The sequence below is a fragment of the Phodopus roborovskii genome, unplaced genomic scaffold (genome assembly GCF_943737965.1).
Source record: "Phodopus roborovskii unplaced genomic scaffold, PHOROB, whole genome shotgun sequence".
Lineage (NCBI taxonomy): Eukaryota > Metazoa > Chordata > Mammalia > Rodentia > Cricetidae > Phodopus > Phodopus roborovskii.
This window is the reverse complement of record NW_026126636.1, coordinates 15,963,152-15,990,857: the sequence shown is the minus strand read 5'-3', so window position 1 is coordinate 15,990,857 and position 27,706 is coordinate 15,963,152. Positions and strand designations below refer to the sequence as shown.

General features: G+C 49.2%; 1 protein-coding gene across 1 annotated transcript; it reads left to right on the top strand.

The window, feature by feature from the left end:
- Nucleotides 1–1,794: 1,794 nt before the first annotated feature.
- Prkcg (protein kinase C gamma) lies at nucleotides 1,795–27,552 on the top strand. Its single transcript, XM_051207246.1, has 18 exons — nucleotides 1,795–2,219; nucleotides 2,572–2,603; nucleotides 3,521–3,603; nucleotides 8,335–8,446; nucleotides 8,608–8,739; nucleotides 9,998–10,154; nucleotides 11,448–11,582; nucleotides 11,902–11,989; nucleotides 12,286–12,315; nucleotides 15,485–15,637; nucleotides 16,312–16,500; nucleotides 19,628–19,719; nucleotides 19,806–19,868; nucleotides 21,145–21,283; nucleotides 24,703–24,783; nucleotides 25,704–25,811; nucleotides 27,034–27,174; nucleotides 27,330–27,552. Exons 1-18 carry the CDS (start codon nucleotides 2,050–2,052, stop codon nucleotides 27,516–27,518), a joined length of 2,094 nt encoding a protein of 697 aa, XP_051063203.1. The 5' UTR covers nucleotides 1,795–2,049; the 3' UTR covers nucleotides 27,519–27,552.
- The last annotated feature ends 154 nt before the right edge of the window (nucleotides 27,553–27,706 follow it).

The window sequence follows — 27,706 nt, the reverse complement described above, 5'->3', positions numbered from 1 at the left end:
CCCCCCCCAAAGAAAAAATAACTAAACACAGCTGTAGCTTCCAGTCATATGCTGTATATTAACTGGGAAAGTCGCAGAGGAAGAAGCTTCCACCCGCAGCCGGAGAGAACCATGGGCACCTAGAGGTGGCTTGCGGGGTGGCAGGGAACTCTGCGTTCAGCGAAGGATTCTTGGTGGTTGACCTGAATTCCTCCACCTCCCCTGCACCTTCAGGATTCCCGACCCAACCCTGAGCTAAGCAAAACCGCAAAGAAGGCGTGGTGCTATATAGACTCAGCGCCACCGCCGCGGCCAGTCGGACGCACAGGGCACGCTGGGAGAAGTAGTTCTCTGTAGCTTCCCAAGAATAGCCTGTACGGGGGCCTCAACTATAAGTCCCAGAGTGCTCTGAGCTCGACAGCCTCTGGCGGGCCGGGGTTGCCCATGGCTTCCTGCCAGAGTGGACCCACTGGAGTGCCAGAGCAGCCAGAAAGGCGCACAGTGGGGCGTGACGTGGGGGAGGAACCAAGGGGCGTAAGCTTGGGAGGGGGGTGTGCATGGGAAATCCCAGGAACACATGGAGTCCGGAGAAGCCCCCCTCCCAAGCCCCCCTCCCCGAGATGAGTCACAGGGAGACGCGAGAGATCCCCCCCCCACGAGACAGAGTCACGAGGAGATCCAGAGCCAAGAAGCCCCCCCCACCCCACACAACCAGGCACCGAGGGGACAGGCCCTCAGAGATGGAGAGTTACAGGGAAACACAGATTGGGGAGAAACCTCGGGAGACGTACTCAGTCGGGGGAGAACCCTCTGAGATAGAGTCACAGGGAGACAGGGGAGGAGAAACCCCAGAGAGGGGGAGACACCGAGGAGAGTCGAGATGCCCAGAGACAGTCATAGGGAAATGCGGAGGTGGCGGCGGAGACCACTAGGGACAGGGACACAAGGAGTGGGGAGGGACCCTCAACGACAAAGAGGGATCAGAGGGCCAAAAGGAAAAACCCTGAGTGGGTCAGAGAAAGGGACAGAAGAGGCACAGGGAAGGAGGGATAGGCATCCCCTAGCGACAGAAGGGGAGAAATACAAAAGCAGAGAGCGACGGACATCGGGAAACGCTGAACTTAACTAGCAGAGGTGAAACAGGAAACACAGATTAGCAGAGGAAAGACCGGGAAAGGCAGGGCGATGGAGACGAAAACATTTCCAGGCACCAGAGGACAGATGTGAGCAAGAAAAGGAGAGGGAGCCATAGAAGCGGGGAATGGAGAGAGAAAACAGATGAGAGGAGGAAAGAGAGACCCGAAGCAGGAGAAAGAGGAGAGACACACCCAGAGCGAGGTATAGCGGTAAATCCAGAGATCAGACACCCAGCCAGGAGCATCGCGGACAGTGAGACGCTAGCTTCTCTGTTCATCCGGAAGTCCTCGGCACTGAACAAAAGTTTCTTGATTAAAGGAGTAATATGTCCAGACACACACAGAGAGAGATCTATCCCAGATTCAAGAGCCTGACGTGACCCACCCATGCAACTGAGTGGGGAGGCAGGTGGGGGTGTGGGGGACCAGGATGTCAGACTGGAACGTATTTAGGGGAAGGGGATGGTCAAGGTTCAGAGGACGTCCCCTCCCTGCATACAGCCTGCGGAATGGGTGTGCGCACGTGGAGGGGAGGGAGGGGCATCTTGTCCTGGGTTCTCGGGGCGGGGAGGGGGGCTCCTTTAAGCCGAAACCCCGCCCACTTGGTCGTCATGGCAACGCCTCTCCCCCCCCCACCCCCCACCCCCAGCTTCTACATTTCAGCAGGTGCCGGAGCCGGAGCTCCCGCCGCCGCCGCCACGGTCTCTCGTGTCTGCGGCTCCTCGGTGCCCCTGCCTTCTGCTCTGACCCCACCCGCCTGCAAACCCCTCGGTGGAGCCGGTGCCCGGGTGCTGCCTCCTGCCCTGCGCTGCGCACCGTTAGGTGCCTCGCCCCTGTCCTTCCCATCTCTGAATCTGCGGAGTCCCCCCATTCCCGTCCACCTGTTTCCTCAGAAAAAGGGCCAGATCGTGGTCCCTGCTGCGTTCCTGGGGCCATGGCAGGTCTGGGCCCCGGCGGAGGCGACTCAGAGGGGGGACCCCGACCCCTGTTTTGCAGAAAGGGGGCGCTGAGGCAGAAGGTGGTCCACGAGGTGAAGAGCCACAAGTTCACCGCTCGTTTCTTCAAGCAGCCAACCTTCTGCAGTCACTGTACCGACTTCATCTGGTGAGGGAAGCGGGCTGGGGGAGCGGGCTGGAAGAAGAGGGGACTTGAGGGTCAGTCATGTCACACCGGCCCCAAGCGATTGAGTAAGAGGGGCTGCAGCCCCCACTCCTGGGCTGAAGGATGTGTGGGTGAAGTCTGGGTTCCTGGGTCTGAGGGAAGAGGGGCTGGGAGCTGGATTCCAGGGTCCAAGGAAAAAAGAGCTGGGACTAGAATTTCTGGGTTCTAGTAGAAGGAGACTGAGCCTCACTCGCACACCTGGGTGAGGATGGGAAGCCGCAAACCTATGTCTTGCAAAGGGTGGGAGGGCCCTGGCACCCCTTTTGCACTGACCTTAGATCCTTGATTCTTCCAGGGGCATTGGAAAGCAGGGCCTGCAATGTCAAGGTAAGAGCTGGGACCTGGACTCTTGGGACCCCCGAGGGTGGAGGCTGGGACCTCACAGCTGAGGCGGCTGACACACGTGTTCTGTGGTCCCCAGAGAGGCGCGGGGGAGCCCTGGGCGGGGGGTGTGGCAGAGACACAGCCTGTGGTGGGGAGGAAACTCTGATGGCAGGGCCACCGCGGAGGTGGTGCTGGGGGCCCCTCCCTCGGCCGGCTCCAGGTGGGGACAGATATTTGGAGAATCTGTTTCCATGGGAACAGGGAGATTTGGAAAAGGGGAGCTGAAGGGGGGAAGGGGCTCTGAGATGCAAAGTCAGAGCTCCCCCTCCCCAGACTGTCGTTGCTATGGCAACACCATCCATCCTAAAGCAGGGGCAGGCCGGGTGGGGTCACTAATGGGCGGGTGGGGGCCGGGCGAGGGGGGCGAGTCCTAAAACACCAGCTGCCACTTGGCTGAGAACAGAGTGACTCAAGGTGGGGGGCGGGCCGAGGCAGCACCCCCCAGACTCACTTCTGTTCAAGTTGCTGCTCTCTGCTACGTCTAAGGATATTTCTGTTGTTTCTCTTCAAACACCCTCTCTCTCTCCTTGCTTTTCTCTCTCTCTCTCTCTCTCTCTCTCTCTCTCTCTCTCTCTCTCTGTGCGTTTGCAACGTGTGCACATTGGGGGGGTTGTTGTGTCACTGTGTTTCTCTGTCTCTTTTTGTCTTCCTTCAAGTTTACCTCTTGGGGTTCTGGGTCCTGCTCTCTGTCTCCGTGTGGCTCGTGGTCTGGTTCTCTCCTCTGATTTTTCTCTCCATTGGACACTGTATGTGGGAATTTCTCTTTTTGTGGTTTTCTCTGGGCTGGAATGTCTGGCTCTGAATTCGCATCTATTGGGGGTCTCTCCCTGCCTCTGTGTTTCTTGCCTTCTCATCTTCAGTCTGCAGCTTTGTGGTTCACCGACGATGCCACGAATTTGTGACCTTCGAGTGTCCAGGCGCTGGAAAGGGGCCCCAGACGGACGTGAGTGCCCAGACACCTGGTTCTTCCTCCTCAGGCCATGTCCCCGCCCTCACCCCCTCGGCGTCCGTCCCAATTTCTCTTGCTATTTTTAAGGCTGGGAGGGGAGGGGGGCTGGAGAGATAGGGGGAGCTAGTCTGGCCCAGATTCCTTGCCCTTGGCCTGAAAAGGGGGACTGAGAAGGGGCCTGAAAGAGGCTGGGGACACAGGTGAGGGGACAGAGAGGAAGCAGGGGTTGAGGGATCAAACGTCATCACTGGAAGGATGAATTTGCTATCAAGAGAGAGAGAGAGAGAGAGAGAGATCAATGCCAATACTGAAATAGTAAAATAGAGAGAACCTTGGAAGATGGACAGAGATGCAGGAAAAGAGAAATTGAAAGCCAGATGTCAGGGCACAAGCCAGGTAACCTAGCTCAGAAAAGGTGGAAGCAGAAGGATCTGGAGTTGAAGGCCAACTTTGTCTACACAGCAAGTTCCATGCAAGCCTGAGCTACATTGGCCCCATGTTAAGGGTGTGTGTATGAAACAGGAAAAGACCTTTAGATGTTTAGAGAGGCTCAGAGAGACCCCCACAGTGCACAGACACCACATAGACTCACACATGAATACATGGAGATCCACAACCTCCTGGCCCTGTCCCTCTGCACAGCAGGGGCTGATGAACACAGTCAACCCTGGCCACCCATTTAGTTTTTCCTCCTTCACTTTCTCATCAAGCCCCTGATTCTTCCCCAGTCCTGGGCAGCGAAACTGCCTACGGTAATGGAGATGTTTTCTTTCTATGGTTGCCATCAGCATCGTGAAATGGATGTGTTGAGATTGTTTTAGATTTGAGCAGCTACATTGCTGAATGGGGTAGTATATACATCTAAACATTTCCAATCTTATGTTAGCAGGTCAACAAAGATCGTTTCTTCCCAGAGTTTGGTACAAGGCAAAAGGTAGTCATATGATTTGTAGATAGGGAGGGTAGCAATCGGGAGGCTGAGACAGGAGGATCATGAGTTCAAGACCAGACTGGGCTAAAAATTGAGACACTGTCCCAAAGAAAATGCAACAAGAAAGATCCACAGAGACTCACGAGGCACTTGCCTGCTTGTCATGTGAAGGAAACAGAAATTTGCATAGAGGATGTGACTACACTGGGCACGTATTGAGCGCCACTGTGTACCAGAGCCAGGGTATGTTGTTGCCTGCCTGTGCACCTGCTTGCCTCCAACGCTAGCTGTGTTTGGTGAGGTCCTGATTACATACATACTCATCAACTATTTTACACCCACTGTAGGCTTGGAACCGTATAATTGCTCATAAGATTAGATTAGTTGTTTCTTTTTCTTCTGCTCTCATCTGAGCAGAGACTCTTGAACTAGAACACATGACCTGAGTGACAATCCCTGTATGAATGAGGAATTATCTCTTGCAGTTTATCTTTCTTAAAAATTTTAAGTATATCTTAAAGTCTTTTCTGTTCCTTGGGGAGAGAGCAAAAGTCTTTTGTTTGTTTGGTTTTGTTTTTTTTTTTCGGATGCCTTGTTTTTGTTGTTTTCTTTGAAACAGCATCTCACTATATAGTCCTACCTAGATGGCCAGGAACTTGCTATGTAGACCAGGCTGGCTACATAGAGATCCATCTGTCTCTGCCACCTGAATGCTGGGATTAAAAGTATGCACCACCACACCACATGTTTCTATGTTTTTTTTTGTTTGTTTGTTTGTTTTGTTTTTAGACAGAATCTCTCTGTGTAGTTCAGGCTGCCCTCAAACCCCCTTTTCTACTGAGGTCTCAGCCTCCCAAATGCTGAGATGCCAGGTGTGTGTGGAAACAGCTGGCTTAATTTCTTATAGTATATCTTAAGTTCCCAGGATATAATGTGAGGTGAGAATTGGGCCTATATATGGGGTCATTTCCCAGTATCAGTTGAGTCAAACGCTTGGGATAGTATCTGAAATGTATAGTAAGTAGAATATTGAATCATCGAGATGGCTCAGCTGGCAAAGGCATTTGCTGCCAAGGCTGGCAACCTGAATTTCATCCATAGGACCCACACAGTAGAAGAAGAGAATGGATTCATAAAAATTGTCCTCTGACTTCCATATGTGTGTCTACATACATGCACATGCACATGTTCTAGCACACACACGTACACATGCACACACAAGTTCAAAATAGAACACTGGGGGCTGGAGGGGAGGCTCAGGGGTTAAGAGCACTTGTTGCTCTTGTAACGACACAGGTTCAGTTCTAAGGTGGTGGCTCACAACCACCTAGTTCCAGGGGGTCAAATGCCCTCTTCTGATCTCTATGGACACCAGGCACATACATGGTGCACATACATACATACATACATACAGGTAAGATACTTGTTCACATACAATAATAAATCTAAAAGAGTGAAGATGGAAATCTCACTAAAATAAATGAAAGCCCAGGAATATCTTAATTTTCATCCCTTCAGCATAGTCTTCCAATGCTTGCTCAGAAAAAGAGAAATCTGAGGCTGGAGCTCAGGTGGCAGAGTACCTGCCTAGGAGGCCTGGGTCCTGTCCCTAGCACTGTGTAAACTGGTTTTGGTGATGGATGCCTGCATTTTCAGTGGCAGAGACAGGAGGATCAGGATTTCAAGAACCATCCTGAGCTACACAATAAGTTCCGAGCCAGCCTGTAAAAAGGAAGAAAAGAAAAATGGGGGAGAGGGATAGAGAGGAAGGGAGGCAGGAAGGAGGGGAAAGCAAGACAGTTTTCTAAGAACTAGACATTACCCTGCATGGTGGAGTGTGGGTGGGGAAGGTACTGGCTGATGTCCTAAATTCCTGCATCTATTGTTGCTTTAAGACATAGAAAGAATATTTATTTCAATTTGACAGAAGAGGATGCTGGGGCTCAAAAGTGGGAGATGAATTTGCTCAAAAAAAAAAAAAAAAAAAAAAAAAAATCACACATCTGGGAAGTGACCTGGCTGTTATTTGAACTCTTCAGGGCCAGCAATAAAACCCTCCTAATAACCACGACACCACAATAACTGCTGTCAGACTAGCAGCAGTGGGCATGTCCCACATAATAAGTTCTTCTGTGGGTCTCCCGGTAATCTAGTCAAGCCCTCTGGTGCCTGCTGTAACTAACTCTTGCCTGGCGTGGGGCCCCAGCCAAGGCAGCCTGCAGGAAGGCAGCCCGGGGCTGAAGGTGGCTCACAGGTCCTTGGAGACCAAGCAGGGGGAGGTGTGGACACAGGAAGGATCCCGGGAGCCCTCACCTTCACGCTCTGACCACTTTGTGAATAAAACCTCCCTTGAGCATTCCTTTTTGAGACTCCAACTTGACAGTTTCCTCCTCATCGTCTTCCTCTTTTCCTTCCTCCTCCACTCCTTTCATTTCCTTTTCCTTTTATCCTTCCTGCTCCTCCATCCCTCCTCCTCCTCCTCCTCTATTGCTTTCTCTCCCTCCTTATTCTCAGCCCCTTCTTCCTTCTTTCCTGCTCCTCATTCTCTCCTTCTCCCCCTTGTCTCCTCCCTGCTTCTCCTCTCCATTCCCCTTCTTCCCGTCTTCCTCTTCTCTCCCCTCCTCCACCTGTTCCTCCTCCCCCCCTGCCTTCTCTTTCTTCCCAGCCCTCCCTTCTTTTTGAAGTACTGGGATCAAACCCAGACCCTCGTGTATAACAGACAGGTGCTCTAGTACTGGGGCAACACTCTCAACCCCTTTAACGTTTTTAGACAGGGTATCACTAAGTTACCCAGGCTGGCTTTGAATTCTCTGTGTTGCTCAGGCTAACCTTCAGTTTCTGCTTCACCTGTCTCAGCTTTGAGAATAGCTGGGATGACAGGCTCGCACCACCAGGCTTCGGATGATCCCTACGCAGCGTCATTCCCCTCTGGCTATGGCTATGGCCATTTGTCTTACCATATTACTTATTTTCTGTGTTTACTATTCCGACACCCTCCACTAGAAAGACATCAGGTGACTGAGGGTTTTAGTTGTTCTGTTTTTGGAGACAGGGTCTTGAAGTTGCCCTGCAACCAGGGGGATAACGATCTTGAATTCCTGACCCTCCTACAGGCACCACCACGCCCAGTTTATGGGGTGTTGGGGATTAGAGGATTCCACGAATACCAGACAGGCATTTTTATAGGGCTACCACTCCAGCTCCTCCACGTGACCGATTTCTAATTGCATTTATCCAGTGCTGGGTTTGGCACACAGCAGGATCTTAGTGAATTTGTGGAGACTGAAAGGAGCAAGATAGAGCAGAAAGCTGACACCGAGGCCGAAGGAAGAAAATTTAAAGGGTTTCTCTCGGGCTGGGGACACCTCTCCGTTGGTAGTTCTATGCCAAACTTGGTGGTCCACGCCTACAATCTTAGTTGGAGGCCGGAGAATCAGGAAAGCTCAAGTCATCCTCTACTACATATTGCTTAAGGCCAGCCTGGGCTAAATGAAATCCTGTGTCATAGCCTAAAAATAAGCGCAAAAATCCCAAGGCTGGAGAGATGGCAAAGCACTTTAGAACACTTGCTGCTCTGCCAGAAGATCTGAGCTTCATTCCCAACACCCGTGACACTTCCTGTAAATCCAGCTCCAGGGGATCTGTCGCCCTCTTCCGGCCTCCACCTTCATTTGCACTCACGTGCAGGCTTGCATACGCAAAAATAATATTAAATCATTTTTAAAAATCACCTCTCAGAGTGTTATGTCCCTCCCTCAACTCTATGTCACTAATGACTCTTCTCGGCTCCCCAGGATCCTCGCAACAAGCACAAGTTCCGCCTGCACAGCTACAGCAGCCCTACTTTCTGCGACCATTGTGGGTCCCTCCTCTACGGGCTGGTGCACCAGGGCATGAAATGTTCCTGTGAGTGTGCCAGGCAGGATGCCTGCTGTTCCAGCCCAGATAGGGCACTAGAGGGAGCTCCTTCTTCAACCAAAATGCGTTGTCTGGGGTTGAGGGGAGATTTAAGGTAGGAATGGTGAGCGCCTAGGCCTGAAATACTATCTCTGTTTTTGTCCGACCAGGTTGCGAGATGAACGTGCACCGACGCTGTGTACGCAGCGTTCCCTCCCTGTGCGGCGTGGACCACACAGAGCGCCGTGGACGTCTGCAACTGGAAATCCGGGCTCCCACATCAGACGAGATCCATATCACTGGTGAGGCCATGCCTCCTGGCTAGCCATGCCCCCAATCTGGAACTGAGGCTGGCTGAACTCATCCAGGGTGTTCTATGCTGGGAACCAGGATGCCACACACTCTGTAGACCACCGTCCACATCCCTGACCCCATCCTCACAGGTCTCCATCTATCCGATCCCTTTCCAGCTATGATCTCATATAGCCCAAGCTGCCCTCAAACTAGATATGTGGTAGAGGCTGGTCTCTAACTTGTGGCCTGTATGACTCTGCTTCCCAAATGCTGGGTTTACAGATATGCAACACCATGGTGTGTGTGTGTGTGTGTGTGTGTGTGTGTGTGTGTGTGTGTGTGTGTGGTGTGCTAGTACTGGGGACTGAGACTACTAGTCAAGCACTCTACCATTGAGTCATATCCCCCACCCCCGTCCCAGATTTCCAATTAGTGGCCATTGAGAGGGTGGGATGAGAGGCAAGATCTTACCCAGCAGAGTCCGACTCCAGACTCCCGAGTCCGACTCCAGACTCCCGAGTCCTCGTGGAAGAAATGCATTGATTTCTGGGCACATGTTCCAGGCATCAGGCCTTAGGTACTGGATTTAGGTGGTAGAAAGATAACTCACAGAGGAGAGATTGACCTTAAATTCTTTTTTTTAAATATTGTTTTTTATTTTCTGTGTGTGTTTTGCCAGAGTGCATACATGAGCACCACGTGTGTACCTGGTGCCCACAGAGGCCAAAATAAGATGTGAGATGCCCTGGAATTGGGGCTATATAGATGTCTGTGAACCACTGTGTAGGTGCTGGGAATCAAACTTAGATGCTCAGTAAAACAAGTATCCTTAATGACTGAGCCATCTATCTCTCCAGCCTCTTTATTGCTTTAAAACGGTATCTGCTGGGTGGTGGTAGTTCATGCCTTTAATCCCAACACTCTGGATGCAAAGGCAAGCAGAACTCTGTGAGTTTGAGGGCAGCCTGGTCTACAGAATGAGTTCCAGGACAGGCAGAGCCATTACACAGAGAAACTCTGTCTCCAAAAGCAAAACAACAACAAAACAGTTGTCTATTGGATGCACATGTGCATGTATGCACTTGTGTGTTACAGAGAATGTACAACCAGCCACATCAGATCATTAGGATTGATGGCAGCCACCTTTATCATTTGAGCCATCTTTCTGGCTGGGATCCTGAATTCCTGATTGCTGGCTGCGGGAGGGCTGGGAGCTATTACTTGGACCTCTAACCCAAGTCATCCTTCCTTGCCTTCTGCCTTCAGTTGGTGAGGCCCGGAACCTCATCCCTATGGATCCCAATGGTCTGTCTGATCCCTATGTGAAGCTGAAGCTCATCCCAGACCCTCGGAACCTGACGAAGCAGAAGACGAGGACTGTAAAAGCTACGCTGAATCCCGTGTGGAACGAGACCTTTGTGTTGTGAGCTCTGGGGCCGTGATGATTGACAGAGAAGCAACGGAGGGTCCTAGTAGCCCACACAACCCCAGAGTGCTTGGGGGCAGGGTATTAGGATAGGGGCAATCTCTAATAAGAGACAGCAGAAGATGGGAGACAGGAATGGAATGGTTGAGAAAGAGGGATGGGGATTCAGGAGCTGAGGGGTAGGTGTCTGGGTATTTATTCCCCAACCCCAACCCTACATGTCACAGTGAGGAGATCAGAGGAGAGACAGAGAATGAGGAAGGCAGGTCTCTCAAGAAGCAGAGGGGCTGGAGAGATGGCTCAGTAGTCAAGCATGGGTACTGCTCTTGTCCAGGACCTGGAATCTCAGTACCAGCCTATAAGGCACAGCCTCCTGTAATTCCAGTTCCGAGGGACCTGATGTCCTCCTGTGGCCTGTACAGGCACTGGGCACACACGTGATGCATAGCGCATGCCAGCAAAATGCTCATACACATACAAAATATTTAAATTGTTAAGGAAGCAGTCAGAGAATGAGAGGAAAGGATGATGGATGCACAGGTGCTCAGACAGATGGTCACAATGAGTAGAACAGAAAAAAGGGGGGAGGGATGACCAGAGAAGAGGAGCAGAAGTGGGGTGTGCAGCAAGAGAAGGGCACAGGGACAGACAGAGAGAAGCAATTAGTTAGGTCTACAAAAAACAACAAGAGGCTGAGCATAGTTGTGCATCCCTGTGGTGGAAGTAACATGGGGGCTGAGGCAAGTACAAAGCTAGCCCGGACTACATGGAGACTCTTTGTTTCAAACAAACAAACCCCAAATAAAGAACTGGGGGGAGGTTATATAAAATAAATTTTAAAAAAATTAAAAAAAAAAAAGTAACCAAACAGAATGCAAAAAAAAAAAAAAAAAAAAGAAAGAAAAGAAAAAAAAAAAAAAAGAAAAAAAGAAGAAGAAGAAGAAGAACTGGGGGGAGGGAGGGAGTAAGTGAGGAACAGAGGAGGGGGAGGTTGGCAGGGGATAAGGACGGAGAGGGGAACCAGGGCATGAGGGAGGACAAAGAGCCAGAGGAGGAGCGCAGAAACTCAGACTAAAGAGAGAAAAGGACCAGGGAACTGATGGGAGGCACCAAGGATTTGGGGGAGGGATGGCTATGTTTTTAACCTGTGACCGCCCCGTTTGCCCCGGTGCGGTGCGGGAGACTCTCTGAGTGCCAGAGGTGGGCGGGCAAACCTCCAGTGCCTGGGGTGGATGAGGAAGCGGGGAGCCACGACTTCCGCTACTCACTCTTCTCCCACCCTTCCCGCAGCAACCTGAAGCCAGGGGACGTTGAGCGCCGCCTCAGTGTGGAGGTGTGGGACTGGGACAGAACATCCCGAAACGATTTCATGGGTGCGATGTCCTTTGGTGTCTCAGAGCTACTCAAGGCCCCTGTGGATGGATGGTGAGAAACAGGGTTATGCTGGCGGTGGACCTGGGTGTCACCTTCTCCCTCCATACGTGGTCTCTCTTTTAGGCCACCATCTCCCCCCCCCCCTTTATCTTCCAGCATAGCTCCTCCCCTTTCTCCTCTCCTTCCTCCTCCTCTTCCTCTTCTCTCCCCTTCTTCCTCCCTCCTCTCTCCATATCTCACTCTTTCTCTCTCTCCATCTCTGTGTCTGTCTTTCTGTGTCACTTACCCCCCTTTGGATGTCTTTGCCTCTCCCATGGGTGCCCTGCTTCCCTCTATCTCTGCCCGGCCCTGGTCTCCGTCTGTATGTCAGGTACAAGTTACTGAACCAGGAGGAGGGCGAGTATTACAATGTACCGGTGGCCGATGCTGACAACTGCAGCCTCCTCCAGAAGTTTGAGGTACCCTGACTGACTGACTGACTGGCTCCCCCCCCAGGGGAGCCCAGCCCAGCCTCCCCAACTTCAGAGCTGGCTTTGCCCTCTATCCCTGGTATACCACTGGTGCTGGGACTACAATTCCCAGAGACTCCAGGGCTCTTTCCTCAATTCTTAGGTGTCTAGGCCATAGGGTCTCATGGGAATTGTTGTTCTCCATCCCCAAGGCTTTGGGGTATTAGGGGCCCTTGTGGGCCTTTGCTCTAGGGCAATTATTTACCTCTCAAGGGGTCTTGACAGTAGCTCTTCTTCTCCTCCAGGCTTGTAATTACCCCTTGGAATTGTATGAGGTGAGTATCACTCAAACATCTTTGAATCTCTCTCTCTCTCTCTCTCTCTCTCTGATTTCCTGTCTTCACTTCTTTACACATAAGTTGAGCACCTACTTTATGTTTGTTGGACAATATCAGGGACTACATGAGGCAGGGCCACCATCATAGTTATTTGAGTTCAATTACAGGTAGCACAGGGAACCTCAAAGGCCTGCGGGAGGCATTCGTTTACACTGGAGTGAGTGGACAGTGAAGGCTTCTCCTTGAATTGGACCTTGAGCTTTGCTGTCTCTCTGTGGTCAGGACACTGTCCTCTGTGTTCATTCACTTTCTCATTGAACACTATTTTCCGAAGCATGGTGGGAGTGTAGAATCAGGCCATTCCCTAGGGTTCCTCTCTAATGAAGGAGGCAGCCTGAGACATCAGAACAGGGATGCGTTTGATGGTGGAAATAGCTCCAGGCACCAGGGAGCCAGCACAGCCCAAGAGTCAGGACAACTTCCTAGAGAGTGCAGATGGGAGGAAGGAGGGAAGAACACGGGGAGGGAGGCAGTAAGACTGTTTCCCTCCTGTGCTGTTTCAAAAAAAAAAAAAAAATTAGCACGTCTCTGTGTACCAGGCAAGGGTCTAGTCACCTAGAAGACAAATCAGTCCCTCCTTCTTACAACTCACCCATGATGCAAGACATGGCATCTGGCCTTGAAGTGCAGGCCAGCTATCCCAGCTAGTCTGATCACAAGTTCTTGGCTTGCCATCTGTGGAATGAGTTCGAGGACAGCCTGAGCTATCGAGTGAGTTCAGATAGCTGGGTCAACTTAGTGAGGCCCTGTCTCAAAATGGAAAGTAAAAAAAAAAAAAAAAAAAAAAAGGGGGGGGGAGATGCTGAAATTATAGCTTAGCGGTTGAGTTCTTGTCTAGGATCCCCCAGTGCTGGGCTGAGATATGCCAAAAGGCAGAGCACCTTCCTAGAATCCATAGAACTCCCTATTCAGCCCTCTTATTTAAAAAAAAAAAAAGTAAAAGTACATGAGAATATGTTATGAAGTTATAAGCGATAAGGAAAACAATGAGCATTGAGTAGCATTGGGGATTCTGTTGGTGATACTCAGTCTTCTCCGAGAAGCTTTTGGGAATTCTGCTGATAATAATGTGAGCTTGCAATAAGAAGTCTTACCAGAGAAAGGGACTGTTGGGCAAAGATCTAAATGAAGCAAGACAAGGAGTGAGCATCCCCAGAAGAGGGCCTTGTAGCAGAGGGAGGGGCATGTGTGAGCCCCTGGGGTAGAAGCCAGATAGGAGGGCTGGGAGCAACAAGGATGATGAAGTTAGATCAAGGGGTGTGGGGGAGAAAAGGAGATGGCACCAAAGAGGATGCCTGTCATCCCTCAGGAGGATGCCTGTGTTTATGCCAAGCAAGAAGGGAGCGTTCCAGGCAGAGCTGTGTTGTATCCTGAGATCATTTGGGTATTAAATGGGGCATGGTGGAAATTATATCTATTACACTTATGTTTTAGATGAGGTTATGATGAGACCCCCTTGGTGATTGAGTCACAAATACAGAGGGTCAGACTGTCCTTCTGCACAAGAACACATCTTGTAATAAATAGTTCTTGAAGCTGGGTTGGATGGTTTGTATCTGTAATCCTAGTACTTGGGAAGTAGGGGCAGGCAGATGAAGAGCTCAAGGCACATGGCAAGTTTGAGGCTGGTCTGGGCTATATAAGATCTCTCTCTCTCTCTCCTTCCCTCCCTCCTTCCCCCCTCTCTCATACACACACACAGACACCCTCCCAAAAAAAAAAAAAACTCTGACTTTCGGTCTCTTCCTGTCTCTTTATGTCCATCCACACATCTGTCTGTCCGTCCGTCTGTCCATCCGTCCGTCCATCCGTCCATCCGTCCGTCCATCCATCCATCCATCTCATATGCACAGGTACATATACACTTTTTCTTGAACCCCAGCTCTGCTCCAGGCACTTTGTTTTGTGTAGGATCTCTCAGGGAGTAAGCCAGCAGTCACCCTGATGTAGAGATGCTAATTACTCAGGGCCACTCAGGAGCTGTCCATGGTAGCACATGGGCCTCAGGAGAGGCGTGTGACCCTGATAAAAACAGTCAGGAGAAACCTGTGAAGGAGACGCTTGATTCTGGTCTATAGGAGAAACAATTTGCAGGAGATGGGACAGGATAGCCTTCAGGAAGACTCGGTGTCACCTCCCAAAGCCTTGAGGGAAGATAGAGGACTGGGTGAATGAGGCCAGAGTCTGTATCAAGGAAGGAAAGGGAGGGGCAGAGAGAAGGATTCTCAGGACCGATCAGAGCCTGGTTTTGAAGCTGCAGGGAATAAAAATCTTAATACACAGAAGCTGTTAGAGGCTTTGAAGGCAAAGGGAAGACATGACCTGATTTATTTATTTTTAAATTGGTCCTTTTGCCTGAAGAGCAGAGAACATATTAGAAAGGATGGCAGTGGGTATAGAGGGACACGTGTGGCAACTGTTGCAGTTTAGTTATGGGATCCTCTCCCCTCCCTCCACTAGAGGTAGAGGCCAGAAATGATGAGAACATCATTTAAATCATTGAAAATTCAGTATTGTCTTCAGACCCCTTAGATCAAGTTCCCAGGTCCCATCTCCAGAATACGTGGCAGTGAGGCCCTACTGTTTTTTTTTTGCTGACCTGTCAAGGAGTCTTGGTTTAGAGGCTAACAGGTACAAATCTAGAGATGTGGATCCTTTGGATCTGACTAGGTGTTAGTTAAATAATAGATCCACGGGGCAAGCAATGGAGAATCCCTCTCTCCCTCCTTCCCTCTCTACCTGCCTCCCTCCCTTTCTCCCTCACTGAATACTTCTCTCCCTTCCTTATTCTTTCTCTTTCTTAATTTTCTTTTTACTTTGTATCTCCTCCTCCCTCCCTGCCTCCCCCCCATCTCTCCCCTCTTTCTCATTTTCTGAGACAAGGTCTTGTAGCCCAGACTGGTCTTATACTCTTGATCCTCCTGCCTCAGTTTTCCTAGTGCTGGGATTATAGGCTGGGATTATTAGTTATTAAGCTAAACACAGAATGAGGATAATGCCATTTTCTCTCCATTCTGTCTTCCTTGGCCCTTTTCATTTTGGGGTGCTGTGTCTCTTGGACATCTCCAGGTTCTGACTGTCTCTGGATCTCTCTTCTTTCTCACAGAGAGTGCGCATGGGCCCCTCTTCCTCCCCCATCCCTTCCCCATCCCCCAGCCCCACCGACTCCAAGAGATGCTTCTTCAGTGCAAGCCCAGGACGCCTGCATATCTCCGACTTCAGCTTCCTCATGGTTCTAGGGAAAGGCAGTTTTGGGAAGGTTAGATTCCTTGGGGTTCTGGGGAAGGGGAGGAGGCCTGTAGAGAGGTTGGATTTCTATTCCTTAGGGAGGAAGTTTGAATGGGAGACTAACTGGACTGGAGAGATGGCTCAGCGGTGAAGAGCACTGGCTGCTCTTCCAGAGGAACCAGGTTCAATTCCCAGCAATCACATGGTGGCTCACAGCTGTCTGTAACTCCAGTTCCAGGAATCCAGCACCGTCACACAGACATGCACACAAAACACCAATGCACATTAAAAAAAAAAAAAAGATAGGCTATCTGGATATTTCTGCTATAAGTATATCAATACTGGGTTGGTAAGATAGCTCAGCAGGTAAAGGCACTTGCCACTGAGATAGCAGAGCAGATAAAGGTGCTGGCCACCAAGCCAGACTACCTGAGTCCTATTCTCAGGACCCGAGTGATGGAATGTTAGAACTGACTCCCCCAAGTTGTCACTAACTTCCACACACTCACCATAACAAATGACTGTGATAAAAATTAAATATGCCAGTACTTTTATTGAGGGGAGTAGATGGAATTGCAGAACACCCAGTCCTCCCAAAGAGAGGAGGAAGGGGCTTTCATGCTGGCTTCTATGTGAGGAGCAGTGCAGGGACCTGTAGCACTGGGTGTCACAAATGGACTGGAGCTTTCGGCCATGTGTCTGTAGGTGATGCTGGCAGAACGCAGAGGTTCCGATGAGCTCTATGCCATCAAGATCCTGAAAAAAGATGTCATAGTCCAGGATGACGACGTGGACTGCACCCTCGTGGAGAAGCGCGTGCTGGCACTGGGAGGCCGAGGTCCCGGAGGCCGGCCCCACTTTCTCACACAGCTTCACTCCACCTTTCAGACTCCGGTGAGGAAGGAGGGATGGGCTCATGGTTTAGAAGCCGTGGTGCTCTGAGAGGATGTGGCCGGGGCTGAGAGATGGATGGCACTTTGGGTAAGAGTGGTTTCATCACAAGTGTGAGGGCCTGAGTTCGAATCCCAGTCCTCACTTAAGATGTCAGAGGTATCTGTGTGTTCCACAGTCTCAGCATTGGGGGCCAGAGACAAGTGGGTCCCCAGGCTTGTCATTTTGGTGAGCTTCCAGTTCAGTGAAAGACCCTGTCTCCAGGCAATGAGGAAGACACCATGACATCCACATGGGACACATTGGCTCATGCGCATGTAACCACACTTATTACATACCACATACAACTATGAACAAATTGTTAAAATGAATGAACAAGGCTGGGGGTGATGGTGCACATCTTATATCCGAGCACTCGGGAGGCAGAGTGAGTTCCAAGCCAGCTTGGTCTATAGAGCGAGTTCCAGGACAGCCAGGGCTACAAAGTAAATTAAATGAGTGATCTGGAGGGATGGCTCAGTAGTGAAGAGAACGCATTGCTCTGGCACAACACCTGAGTTTGGTTTCCATCAATTGTGTAGTGGCTGGTAAACCACTTGTAACTCTAGCTCCAGGGGGATCTGATATTTCTGGTCTTTGGGGATCCCTGAGCTCATATGCACATGCCTGCTCCCCAATATACATAACTTAAAATGATTTTAAAAATTTATTTTATTTATTTTATTATTTTCTTCCTTTTTTGTTTTTTTTTTTTTCAAGACAAGGTTTCTTGGTGTAGCCCTGGCTGTCCTGGAACTCACTCTGTAGGCCTGGCTGGCCTCAAGGTCAGAGATCAGCCTGCCTCAGACGTCTCCCAAGTGCTGAGATTAAAAGTGTGTGCCACCACCTCCCATAAAAATCAATTTTAAAGATGAATGAATGTGGTCATACAAGTCGGATCCCGTGGGGGGTGGGGATGCTGGTGCCATGCGGGGCAGGGCCGGAGGGTGGGATCTGAGTGTGTGTTGCTAGAATGTCTGTGGTTCCTATATACTCAATTTCCAATGCCTGTAGCCAGTGTTCTGAGACTTTGTGCCCAGAAAGGAGTTATATGGGAATGTTTTCTTTCTTTTTCTCTTTCCTTGAGACAGGGTCTCAGGTAGTCCAGGTTGCTCTTGGATTTGTTATATATTGGAGGATGAGCCTGTTTATGCCATGCTGGGAATCAACCTAGGGCTTTGTGAATGCTAGGCCTTAGGGATGTCTTCTAATTGGACACACCCAGAATGATTGGACTTCTACAGTGAGCTCATCACTTTTGGATTCTGACCAAAGGATGAGTCATGAAAGGGTGTTTCCCTGAGACTGAGGGATTGAACAAGAAGTTAGAATCCACATGGCTTGGGGAGGAGATGACTTCACTTTCTCTGGCCTCTGACCAAGCAAAAATTAATTTCAGGCAACTGAGTATTAGTGGCACACATTTGTCATCCTGGCATTGGGAGGCTGAGGCAGGAGGATTGTCATGAAATTGAGCTTACCTTGGCCCACAGAGGTGGAGATCCTGTAAATAATAATAAGGGCCAGAGAGATGGCTTGTGGGTAGGAACACTTGCTGTGCACATATGAGGTTCTGAGTTCAAATCTCTGTCACCCATGTAGAAAGCCAGGTGTGGCTTCGTGAATACCCGTAATACTAGTGTTGTGGGGGTGAGGATGGAAACAGTATCTTTACTGGTTGCTACCTTAACTCTGGGTTCACTAACAGATCCTGCCTCAAGAGAATAAGGCAGAGAGATTGAGGTGGACATCCTATGTCCTCTGACCCCATACATGCACATACTACATGCACACATACACACATGCATACTTATACCTACATGAACACATATACACAGTGCACACATATACACGCATGCATACACCATCTATATGTACTAGTTCCCCCTAAATAAACAAAAAATAATAGTTGCAAATGAAGCCTAATCACCTCTAGTCCCAGACGGCTAGCATTAGATGTGTGTGTTGATGTTGCATGAGATTCAATGCTCCTGGATATCAATCCAGTTCTCTGGGTCTCTTAGAAAGTTGGGTAATTAGAGTAACAGAGATAGAGTTGAGGAGATTCTTCGGTACCGGGGTTAGAATCTTGGAACCTTCCTGTGTGTTTGTCCAATTCCTCTGGATTACTGGCTAAGTGAATCGGGAGGTCTCCATGTCTGTCCCAGGTGGGCAGGAGGAAAAAGCTGTTTTTCCTCTCTCTCCTCCCTTCCTCTCTCTCTCTCTCTCTCTCTCTCTGAGCTGCCATGGGAATTGAACCTAGGTTCCCTGGAAGAGCAGCCAGTGCTGTTAACCACCAAGCGATCACTCCAGCCCCTGGCAGAAAGAGCTGTTCTTAGATGGCTGTGGTAGACCATACCTGTAATCCCAATACTTGGAAGTCTGAGGCAGGAGGATCATGAGTTTGTTAAGGTTATCCTCTGTTATATAGTGAGTTCAAGGCTACCTTGAGCTGCATGAGACCTTTCTTGTCTTTTTGTTTGCTTGTTTGTTTTCGTTACAGGATTTCTCTGTTTTAGCCATGGTCATCCTGGAATTTGCTCTGTAGACCAGGCTGGCCTCGAACTTACAGATCCATCTGCCTCTGCCTCCCAAGTGCTGGGATCAAAGGTGTGCACCATCACCACCACTGGCTGAGATCTTGACTCAAAAAAAAAAAAAAAAAAAAAAAAAAAAAAAAGAGAGAGAGAGAGAGAGAGAGAGAGAGAGAGAGAGAGAGAGAAATGGCTCTAGCTCCTCTTGTTGAGGACCCAGGCTCAGTTCCCAGCATCCACATTGAGGATACAGTTATCTTGAGTCTCCAAATCCAGGGCATCGAATGTCCTCTCCTGACACTCAAAGGCACCAGGCACACATATGATGACAGGCAGTTGTGGCACAGCCCTTTCATCTCAGCACTGGGGAGGCAGAGGCAGGTGGATCTCGGTGAGTTTGAGGCCAGCCTGATCTACGGAGCGAGTTCCAGGACAAGTTCCAAAGCTACAGAGAAACCCTGTCTCCAAAACCCAAACCCAATCCAAACCAAACCAAAAAGCTTTTCCGTCCAGATGTGGTATGTCCCTGACGCTAAGCCACACCCACTCCTCCCCAGGACCGCCTGTATTTCGTGATGGAGTACGTCACCGGAGGGGATTTAATGTATCACATTCAGCAACTGGGCAAGTTTAAGGAGCCCCATGCAGCGTAAGTCTCAGCGCAGGTGAAGGGAATGGGAGGTAGGAGGGGGTGGTCTTGTCATTAACCTTCCAACTTCCCACGTGCTCCTCCAGATTCTACGCTGCGGAAATCGCGATAGGTCTCTTCTTCCTTCACAACCAGGGCATCATCTACAGGTTAGTATCCCCAGCACTTTCCACAGAGGGAAACACATCCCTTGAAGGGGATGATGGAATTTCAACACACAGCTCCAGGATGCTGAACGCTAGTTGCCTCCGGTTTTGTGCCTTATTGCTGTTCTAAAGCGCACCACAAGGGGGCTGGAGAGATTGTTCAGCAATTAAATCACTTTGCTGCCCTTGCAGAGGACCCGCAACTGCCAGTAACTCCAGCTCCAGGAGATAGGACATCCTCTGTTTGCTTTTTGAGGCAGGGTTCATCTGTGTAGCCCTGGCTGTTCTGGAACTCACGAGACCAGGTTGGCCTCGAACTTACAGATTCATCTGTCTCTGCCTCCTGAATGCTGGGATTAAAGGCCTGTGCCACAACCACTTTTGCCATGACATCCTCTTTTGCACCTTGCCCCAGGTACCTCGACACAGGGACACACACACAACACACACACACACACACACACACACACACACACTTTTTTAACCTAAGAAAAACAACCAAGGGACACTGGGCAGTGGTGGCACAAGCCTTTAATTCCAGCACTTGGGAGGCAGAGGCAGGCACATCTCTGTAAGTTCAAGGCCAGCCTGGTTTCCAGGACAGGGTCCAAAGCCATACAGAGAAACCCTGTCTCGAAAAACAAAACAAAACCAACCAAACAAACAAATGAAAATAAACAAATGAAACCAAAGAGAGAAAGAAAGGATACAAAGGAGAAAGAAAGAAAAAGGGAAAGAAAGAAAGGGCCAAGGGGAGGGAAAGTTTGGTTTGGCTCACAGTTTCCATCACTGAGGAGAAGTCAAAGCTGTTCACACCCACTGGTAAGAGTAGAGAGCAATGAATTAATTCAGGAAGCTAGTGCTCATCTTGTGTTTCCCATGAGCTTTCCTGCCTAGGGAGTGGTATTGAAGTCTGCCTACTTCAATCAAAGTAGTCAAGGAAGGGGGCAGGAGAGATGGCTCAATGGTTAAGAGCACTGATTGCTCTCTCAGAGGACCCAGGTTCAGTTCCCAGCTCCCACATGACAACTCACAATAGTCTGTAACTCCAGTTTTAGGGGACTGGCCACCCATGGCACACCACCAATGCACGTAAAATAAGAAATACATAAATTAAAAAAAAAGTAATCAGGGAAGCCCTCTACAAACATGTGCATAGGCCAACCTGATCTAGACAAATCCCTCATTGAGACTGTCTTCCTGGGGGGGGTAGCGGAGTGTATCAAGTTGACCATCACACCACTGTTGTGCAATTCTAGCTTGCGCTCTCATCCTCCAGGGACCTCAAGTTGGATAACGTGATGCTGGATGCTGAAGGACACATCAAGATCACAGACTTTGGCATGTGTAAAGAGAATGTCTTCCCTGGGTCCACAACCCGAACCTTCTGTGGGACCCCAGACTACATAGCACCGGAGGTAACCCCGAGCCTGCTGCTCTGCGGGTGCTATTGTCTAGTAGTCAAGGCTTGTTCCAGGTTTGTGGGCATCTTGGCAGCCGCCATCCATGGTAGTCTCCACCAACGCCCTGAGTGGAGAGACCCATATGCCGAGCACTTTAAGTTGGGGAGCTGGTCACATTCACGTGGCAAGCAGAAAGCAATGAATTAACACATGTATTTGCTCACGCATACCATTCATACACTTTCAGACTGTCCTGCCTAGGGAATGGTGCCAGTCACAGTGGGTTAGATCTACTTCAAATGGGTAAAGCCAGAAGGACTAGGGGATGAGTAGCATCCAAGAGTAGGATCAGCTTGCAGGAGCGTGAGTAGAGCATGCACTATGCCAAAGTGAAGAAGGTGGAGACTATTTCTAGCGTGTTTTGAGTGGGAAGGCCTGAGAACATTATGCCTGGTGTGAGGCTTTGTCTCTCCTGTGTGCAGACTGGGTGGGGCTTACCCTTTAGTACAGAATTGCTTGGCAGCTCATGGATAACACATGTAGCTTTGTTGTTGATTTTTAAGGAAAATTTTCCATTTTTTTTCTGCGCGAGTATATGTGTGTGTAGTGTATGCATGTATACGCATGTTTGCATGGATGTAGGCACATTTGTGCATTTGTGTGGTAGCCCAGGGTTACGGTAGGAATCCTTCACCATTTTTCCATTTTATTTGTTGAGGCAAATTCTCTCAGTCAAACCCAGAGTTTGCCGATTAGGCTAGTCTCCCTAGCCAGCTTGCCTTCTGCCTCCACTTTCCAAGGCTGCTACACCCTCCTGGTGTTTATGTGGGTTCTGGGGATCCAAACTCCGGTTCTCACGTTTATGTGACAAGCAGTTTTAACCACTAAGCCACACAGCCCCCTTTTGGTTTTTGCTCTCCCCTACCCCCACCCCAAGACAGGACTTCTCTGTGTAGCTTTGGAGCCTGTCCTGGAACTCGCTCTGTAGACCAGGCTGGCCTTGAACTCACAGAGATCCACCTGCTTCTGCCTCCCGAGTGCTGGGATTAAAGGTGTGCACCACCATCTCCAGACTTTTTATCCTTCCCCTTTTTGTTTTTAAGACAGGATATCAAGTATCCTGGGCTGAAACACTGTGTAAATGAGGATGACCTTCAATTTATGATCCCTCTGCCTATCCATCCATTGGTCCTGGAAGAATGGTTAACATTTGACAACATACTGGGGTTTATATGTTACTGCGGTTCAGACCCAGGTTTTCATGTGTGCCAGGAAAACACTTTGCTAATCTGAGCACCAAGCCCAGGTGCCTCATTCATTCTGTAGTAGAAGTAGATCATCACCCTCCTGATGTTCTGAGAGGGCAAGGACAGACCCTGGAGCTCCCTAGGGGAGCAGAAAACTTCCCGTTGGATATGATCAATGAGTAGAAGAACTCCCTGGTGTTAAGGGGCTGGAGGAAATACTTAGAAGGTTCATACTATAGTGGGTAGTATTAAGAACTGGCTTTTCTAAACCATGGAGGCTATTGTGTTGGGGGTGCTCCCTCTTGACCTTTATAGTGGACCAGTGCTAGGGTCCAAGTAGTTAATGTCATTGGTCACAAAACGTTCCTGGTGACCTGAACTCATTGCAGCAAGGTGGAAACACACACACACAGTCCTGACTCTGACTCTGGCTTATTGTAACAAGAATTCTCCTGGTTTAAGAACCTCCTGCTTTAGCTGGGCACAGTGGTGCTAGCCTTTCATCCCAGCACTCAGGAGGCAGAGGCAGGCAGAGCTCTGTGAGTTCTAGGCCATCTTATCTACAGAGTGAGTTCCAGGACAGCTATGGCTACACAGAGAAACCCTGCCTCAAAAAACAAAACAAGGGGGCTGGAGAAATGGCTCAGAGGTTAACAGGTCCTGAGTTCAATCTCCAGCAACCACATGGTGGCTCACAACCATCTATAATGAGATCTGGTGCCCCCTTCTGGCCTGCAGGGATACATTTGGGCAGAATACTGTATACATAATAAATACACATATAATTATTAAAAACAAACAAGCAAAAAAAAAAATCTAGTGTTTTAGCCAAGGGTGGTGGTGCGTATATTTAATCTCAGCACTTGGGAGGCTCAAATGGGAAGGTCTCCAGTTTGAAGACACCTGGAACTATGTAGTGAGACCTTGTACTGCTTGGGAGAAGAACATATAAAAGGAAAGAGAAAAGAATGTAATCAGGTATGGTGGCTCACTTCTGTAACCCTAGCATGCAGGAGGCAGAGCCAGGAGGATCAGGAGTTCAAGGTCATCCTTGTCTACAGAGACAACTAACCTGGGCTACATGAAATCTTGTCTTAAAAACAATAACAACAAAAACAAACAAACAAACAAACAAACAAAAAACCAAAAAACATTATCTGGTCTTTAAAACACTGACTCCCAGGACCGATGATTTGGGAACCCACATAGTGGAAGGAGAAACCTGACTCCTCAGTGTCATTCTTTGACCTCCTCATGGAAGCCATGGTATGCAGTACCCCAGTAAATAAATAAAGGAAACATTTCAAAAATAAGATATATGATTTAGCAAAAAAAAAAAAAAAAAAAAGATTAGCTCTGTATTCTGTATTCATAGCATTCAAACAGAAGGTGTAGTTACTCAGAATATTCTATGTGGGTGGGACTTGTTCCTTGGCCCTCAGGCTTTTTTGTTTCTTTGTTTGTTTTTTGAGACAGGGTTTCTCTGTGTAGCCCTACTTGTCCTGCTTCTCAGACTCACATAGATCTGTCTGCTTCTGCCTCCCAAGTGCTGGGATTAAAGGCATGTGCCACCATGCTTGGCCTAGATAGTCTTTAAAATATTAGGTTTAAGTTTATCATTTATTATTTTGTGTATGCATGGACACACATGTCACAGCATGCTTGTGGAGGTTGGAGGAGAACTTTTTGAAGTCTGTCTTCTTTACTTAAAAAAAGTATTGTGTGTGTGTGCACTCTCGAGAGTGTGTGCATGTCATGTGCTGTTATATTGCCAGCCCTTAGGTAACCTTTATATATGACAGTAAAGGAACCTGGTAAGTATATAAACATCATTTCCTGGATTTCCCAAAGGATGGAGCTCTTACTATTCAGTGTGGAGAATATTTTACTTGATATGGGTCAGGATCCAGAGAGAGAGAGAGAGAGAGAGAGAGAGAGAGAGAGAGAGAGAGAGAGAGAGACAGACAGACAGAGAGACAGAGAGACAGAGAGGCCGAAGGTATCCTGCACGTCTTAAAGAAGTCACAGCCAGATATGGTGTCATGTATCTGAATTCCTAGCACCCGGGAGGTGGAGGCAGGAGAAAGAAGAGCTTAAAGTCATCTTCCAATGCATGGTTAGTTCAAAGCTAGACTGAACTACGTGAGACTCTGTCTCAGAAAGTCTCTCTTCCTCTTTCTCTTTTAGATCATTGCCTACCAGCCGTATGGGAAGTCTGTTGACTGGTGGTCTTTCGGGGTCTTGCTGTATGAGATGTTAGCAGGACAGGTAAGGGGAAGTGGAGAGGTGTTAGCTTAACTAATGGCCCCGTAGAGTGGATGTCCCTTTTTACGTGCACGTGGCATTATTCTTGAAGAAACAGGTGGTCCCGTTTGAAAGAAATATGCTGATCTTCAGGGAAGATGGGTCAGGATAGCGCTGTCCACGGTCCTGAAACATTGTTTCACTCCTGTTAATTTTGCTTTTGTTTCACATTTTTCTCGTGGTCTTCATGGTTTTTCTTTGTTTTGTTGTTTGTTTGTTTTTGTTTTTTGAGGGGAGATAGGGTTTCTCTGTGTAACAGCTCTGGCTGTCCTGGATCTCACTCTGTAGACCAGGCTGCCTCGAACTCACGGAGATTTGCCTGCCTTTGCCTCTCAGGTGCTGGGATTAAAGGTGTGCACCACCCCCACCCCCACCTAGGGGGAGGGATGTTTTTAAATTAAAAATAACTGTGTGTGGTATTACATGTCTGTAACCCTAACACTTATGTGTGGACATAAGGGAATTAGGAGTTCAGGGTCATCTTTGGTTACATAGCCTGAGCTATATGAGATCATGTCTCAAAACAGTCAAGCAAACAAGTGAACAAACCTTCACTTTTAGTGAGGATAATAATTGCCATTCTTCCCTGCAGTCTCTCCTTCTTTGAATCCCTGTCCCTCTTGTGTATCTCTCTCCTTCCCTCCCTCTCTCATTAGATGATATATTGCCTAATTAACACCCCGTTGATTTGCATAGCAGGAAAAGACAGGCAGAGAGTAGATAGATACACAGAACTGGGGTGTGTGTGAGAGGCATTTGGAGATGAAGGTGGGATGGTTTTCTAGTCCCCCCCCCATAGTTGAATTTGAAATTGATAATGAAGGGACGCATGCTTGGGAAAGGCAGCCTGTCACACTCTGACATCATTCTTTCTACCTTTGTAGCCACCCTTTGATGGGGAAGATGAGGAGGAGCTGTTTCAAGCCATCATGGAACAAACTGTCACCTATCCCAAGTCACTTTCCCGGGAAGCTGTGGCCATCTGCAAGGGGGTGAGAGCCCCAGCTCCCAGCTTCTCCAGACCTGCAGCCCATGCACCCCAGTTGCCATTTCTCTTAGAAAAAGTTTCCTATCACTCAAACTTCTTTTTGGCCATCTGCTGCAAAAAATATTTTGCCACCTTGTCATCCTTGACCAAGAACATCTTTTGCAGCACCCACATCCTTGCATACTGCAGGAAATGCCAAAATGCCTTTATAGAGCTGGGTTGGTCATGTTACCACCAATGCCTCTGACTTTTATTCTTTTTTAAATTTTTTTCTTATTTTACATATCGGTCCCAGTTCCCTCCCCTTCCCATCCTCCCATTCCTTCCTGCCCCCTCCCATTCCCATCCACTCCCCAGGGAGGATGAGGCCTTCCATGAGAGATCATCAAAATCTGTCAAATCATTTTGGGTGGGGCTTAGGCCCTCCCTCCAGCCTCTAGGCTAAGGGAGTATCCCTCCATGGGGAATGTGCTCCAGAAGTCTTTTCGTGCACCATGAATACATCCTGGTTCCACTGTCAGAGGTCCCATAGACTGCCCAGGCCTCCTAACTGAGACCCATGTTCAGGGGGTCTGGGGTCGGTCCTATGCTGATTTCCCAGCTTTGACTTTTATTCTTTAGGGATCTTGATGAGTCGCCCAGACTGTAACCCTCAGTTTCTTCTTCCTCAGTTGGTGCAGAAGTGCCTGGCCCATAGGAGATTGCCTATTTCCAGCTCTTCCCCATCTTTCCCTCTCTTTCCTTCCTCCTTCTTTGGGATCTCTCTCTCTCTCTCTCTCTCTCTCTCTCTCTCTCTCTCTCTCTCTCTCTCTCTCTCTGTTTTTCAAGACAGGGTTTCTCTGTGAAACAGCACTGGCTGTCCTGGAACTCACTTTGTAGACCAGGCTGGCTTAGAACTCACAGAGATCTGCCTGCCTCTGCCTCCCTAGGGCTGATACTAAAGACCCCCCCACCCGATTTTTTATGATTCTTTTATTCTCTCTGACCTTTATACCACCACACATGATTTTTAAGGCATTTTAAATTGCATTTTTAAAATCTGTTGATTTTGTGTGCACAAACATAGCATAGCACATATAAGGAGTTCTGAGCACAATTTTAGGGAGTCATTTTTCCTCTTTCATCTTGTGGGTCCTTGGGATCGAACTCAGGTCATCTATCAGGCATGGTGGCAAGTGATTTTACTCACTGAGCTATCTAGCAGGCCTTCTTTGTGTCTTCTGCAGTTCCTGACCAAGCACCCGGGAAAGCGCCTGGGTTCAGGGCCAGATGGTGAACCCACCATCCGGGCACATGGCTTTTTCCGTTGGATCGACTGGGAGAGGTTGGAAAGACTGGAGATTGCACCTCCTTTCAGACCACGACCGGTCAGTTGCTCTCCCAGCTTCCGTTCCTGGGGAGTGGGGCTTACGAGCTTCAATACCTTGTGAGGAGGTGGGGGGACCCTTCATCAGAGTCCATGGGGGAGGTGTGCATAGGTTCTGATTATCAGGGCTTAATTTTTCAACCGTTCCTAAAACAGTGTGGGCGAAGTGGCGAAAACTTTGACAAGTTCTTCACGCGCGCGGCGCCAGCATTGACCCCGCCAGACCGCCTGGTCCTAGCCAGCATCGACCAAGCGGATTTCCAGGGTTTTACCTATGTGAACCCGGATTTCGTGCACCCAGATGCCCGTAGCCCCACAAGCCCAGTGCCTGTGCCTGTCATGTAATCTCATCTGCCGCCGCTAGGTGTCCCTAGTGCCCCCTCCCCACCCCTACCTCTTACCCCCTACCCCCGCCATGCAGGCTGCAGCTCCCCCCCCACCCCCGCCCGGATTCTAGGTCTCACCCCCGCCCCAGCCTTTTGGCCTCTTTTCTGCACCCCAACGGGTTCTAGATGCTGTTCCCAAGCATTGCT

Bases quoted from the DNA above. Each gene is read 5' to 3' on its own strand.
- Prkcg (XM_051207246.1), top strand. From the start codon at position 2,050: ATGGCAGGTCTGGGCCCCGGCGGAGGCGACTCAGAGGGGGGACCCCGA. The intron at 8,740-9,997 runs GTGAGGCCATGC...TTCTGCCTTCAG, and splicing joins AGACGAGATCCATATCACTG to TTGGTGAGGCCCGGAACCTC. The intron at 19,720-19,805 runs GTAAGTCTCAGC...GTGCTCCTCCAG, and splicing joins TTTAAGGAGCCCCATGCAGC to ATTCTACGCTGCGGAAATCG.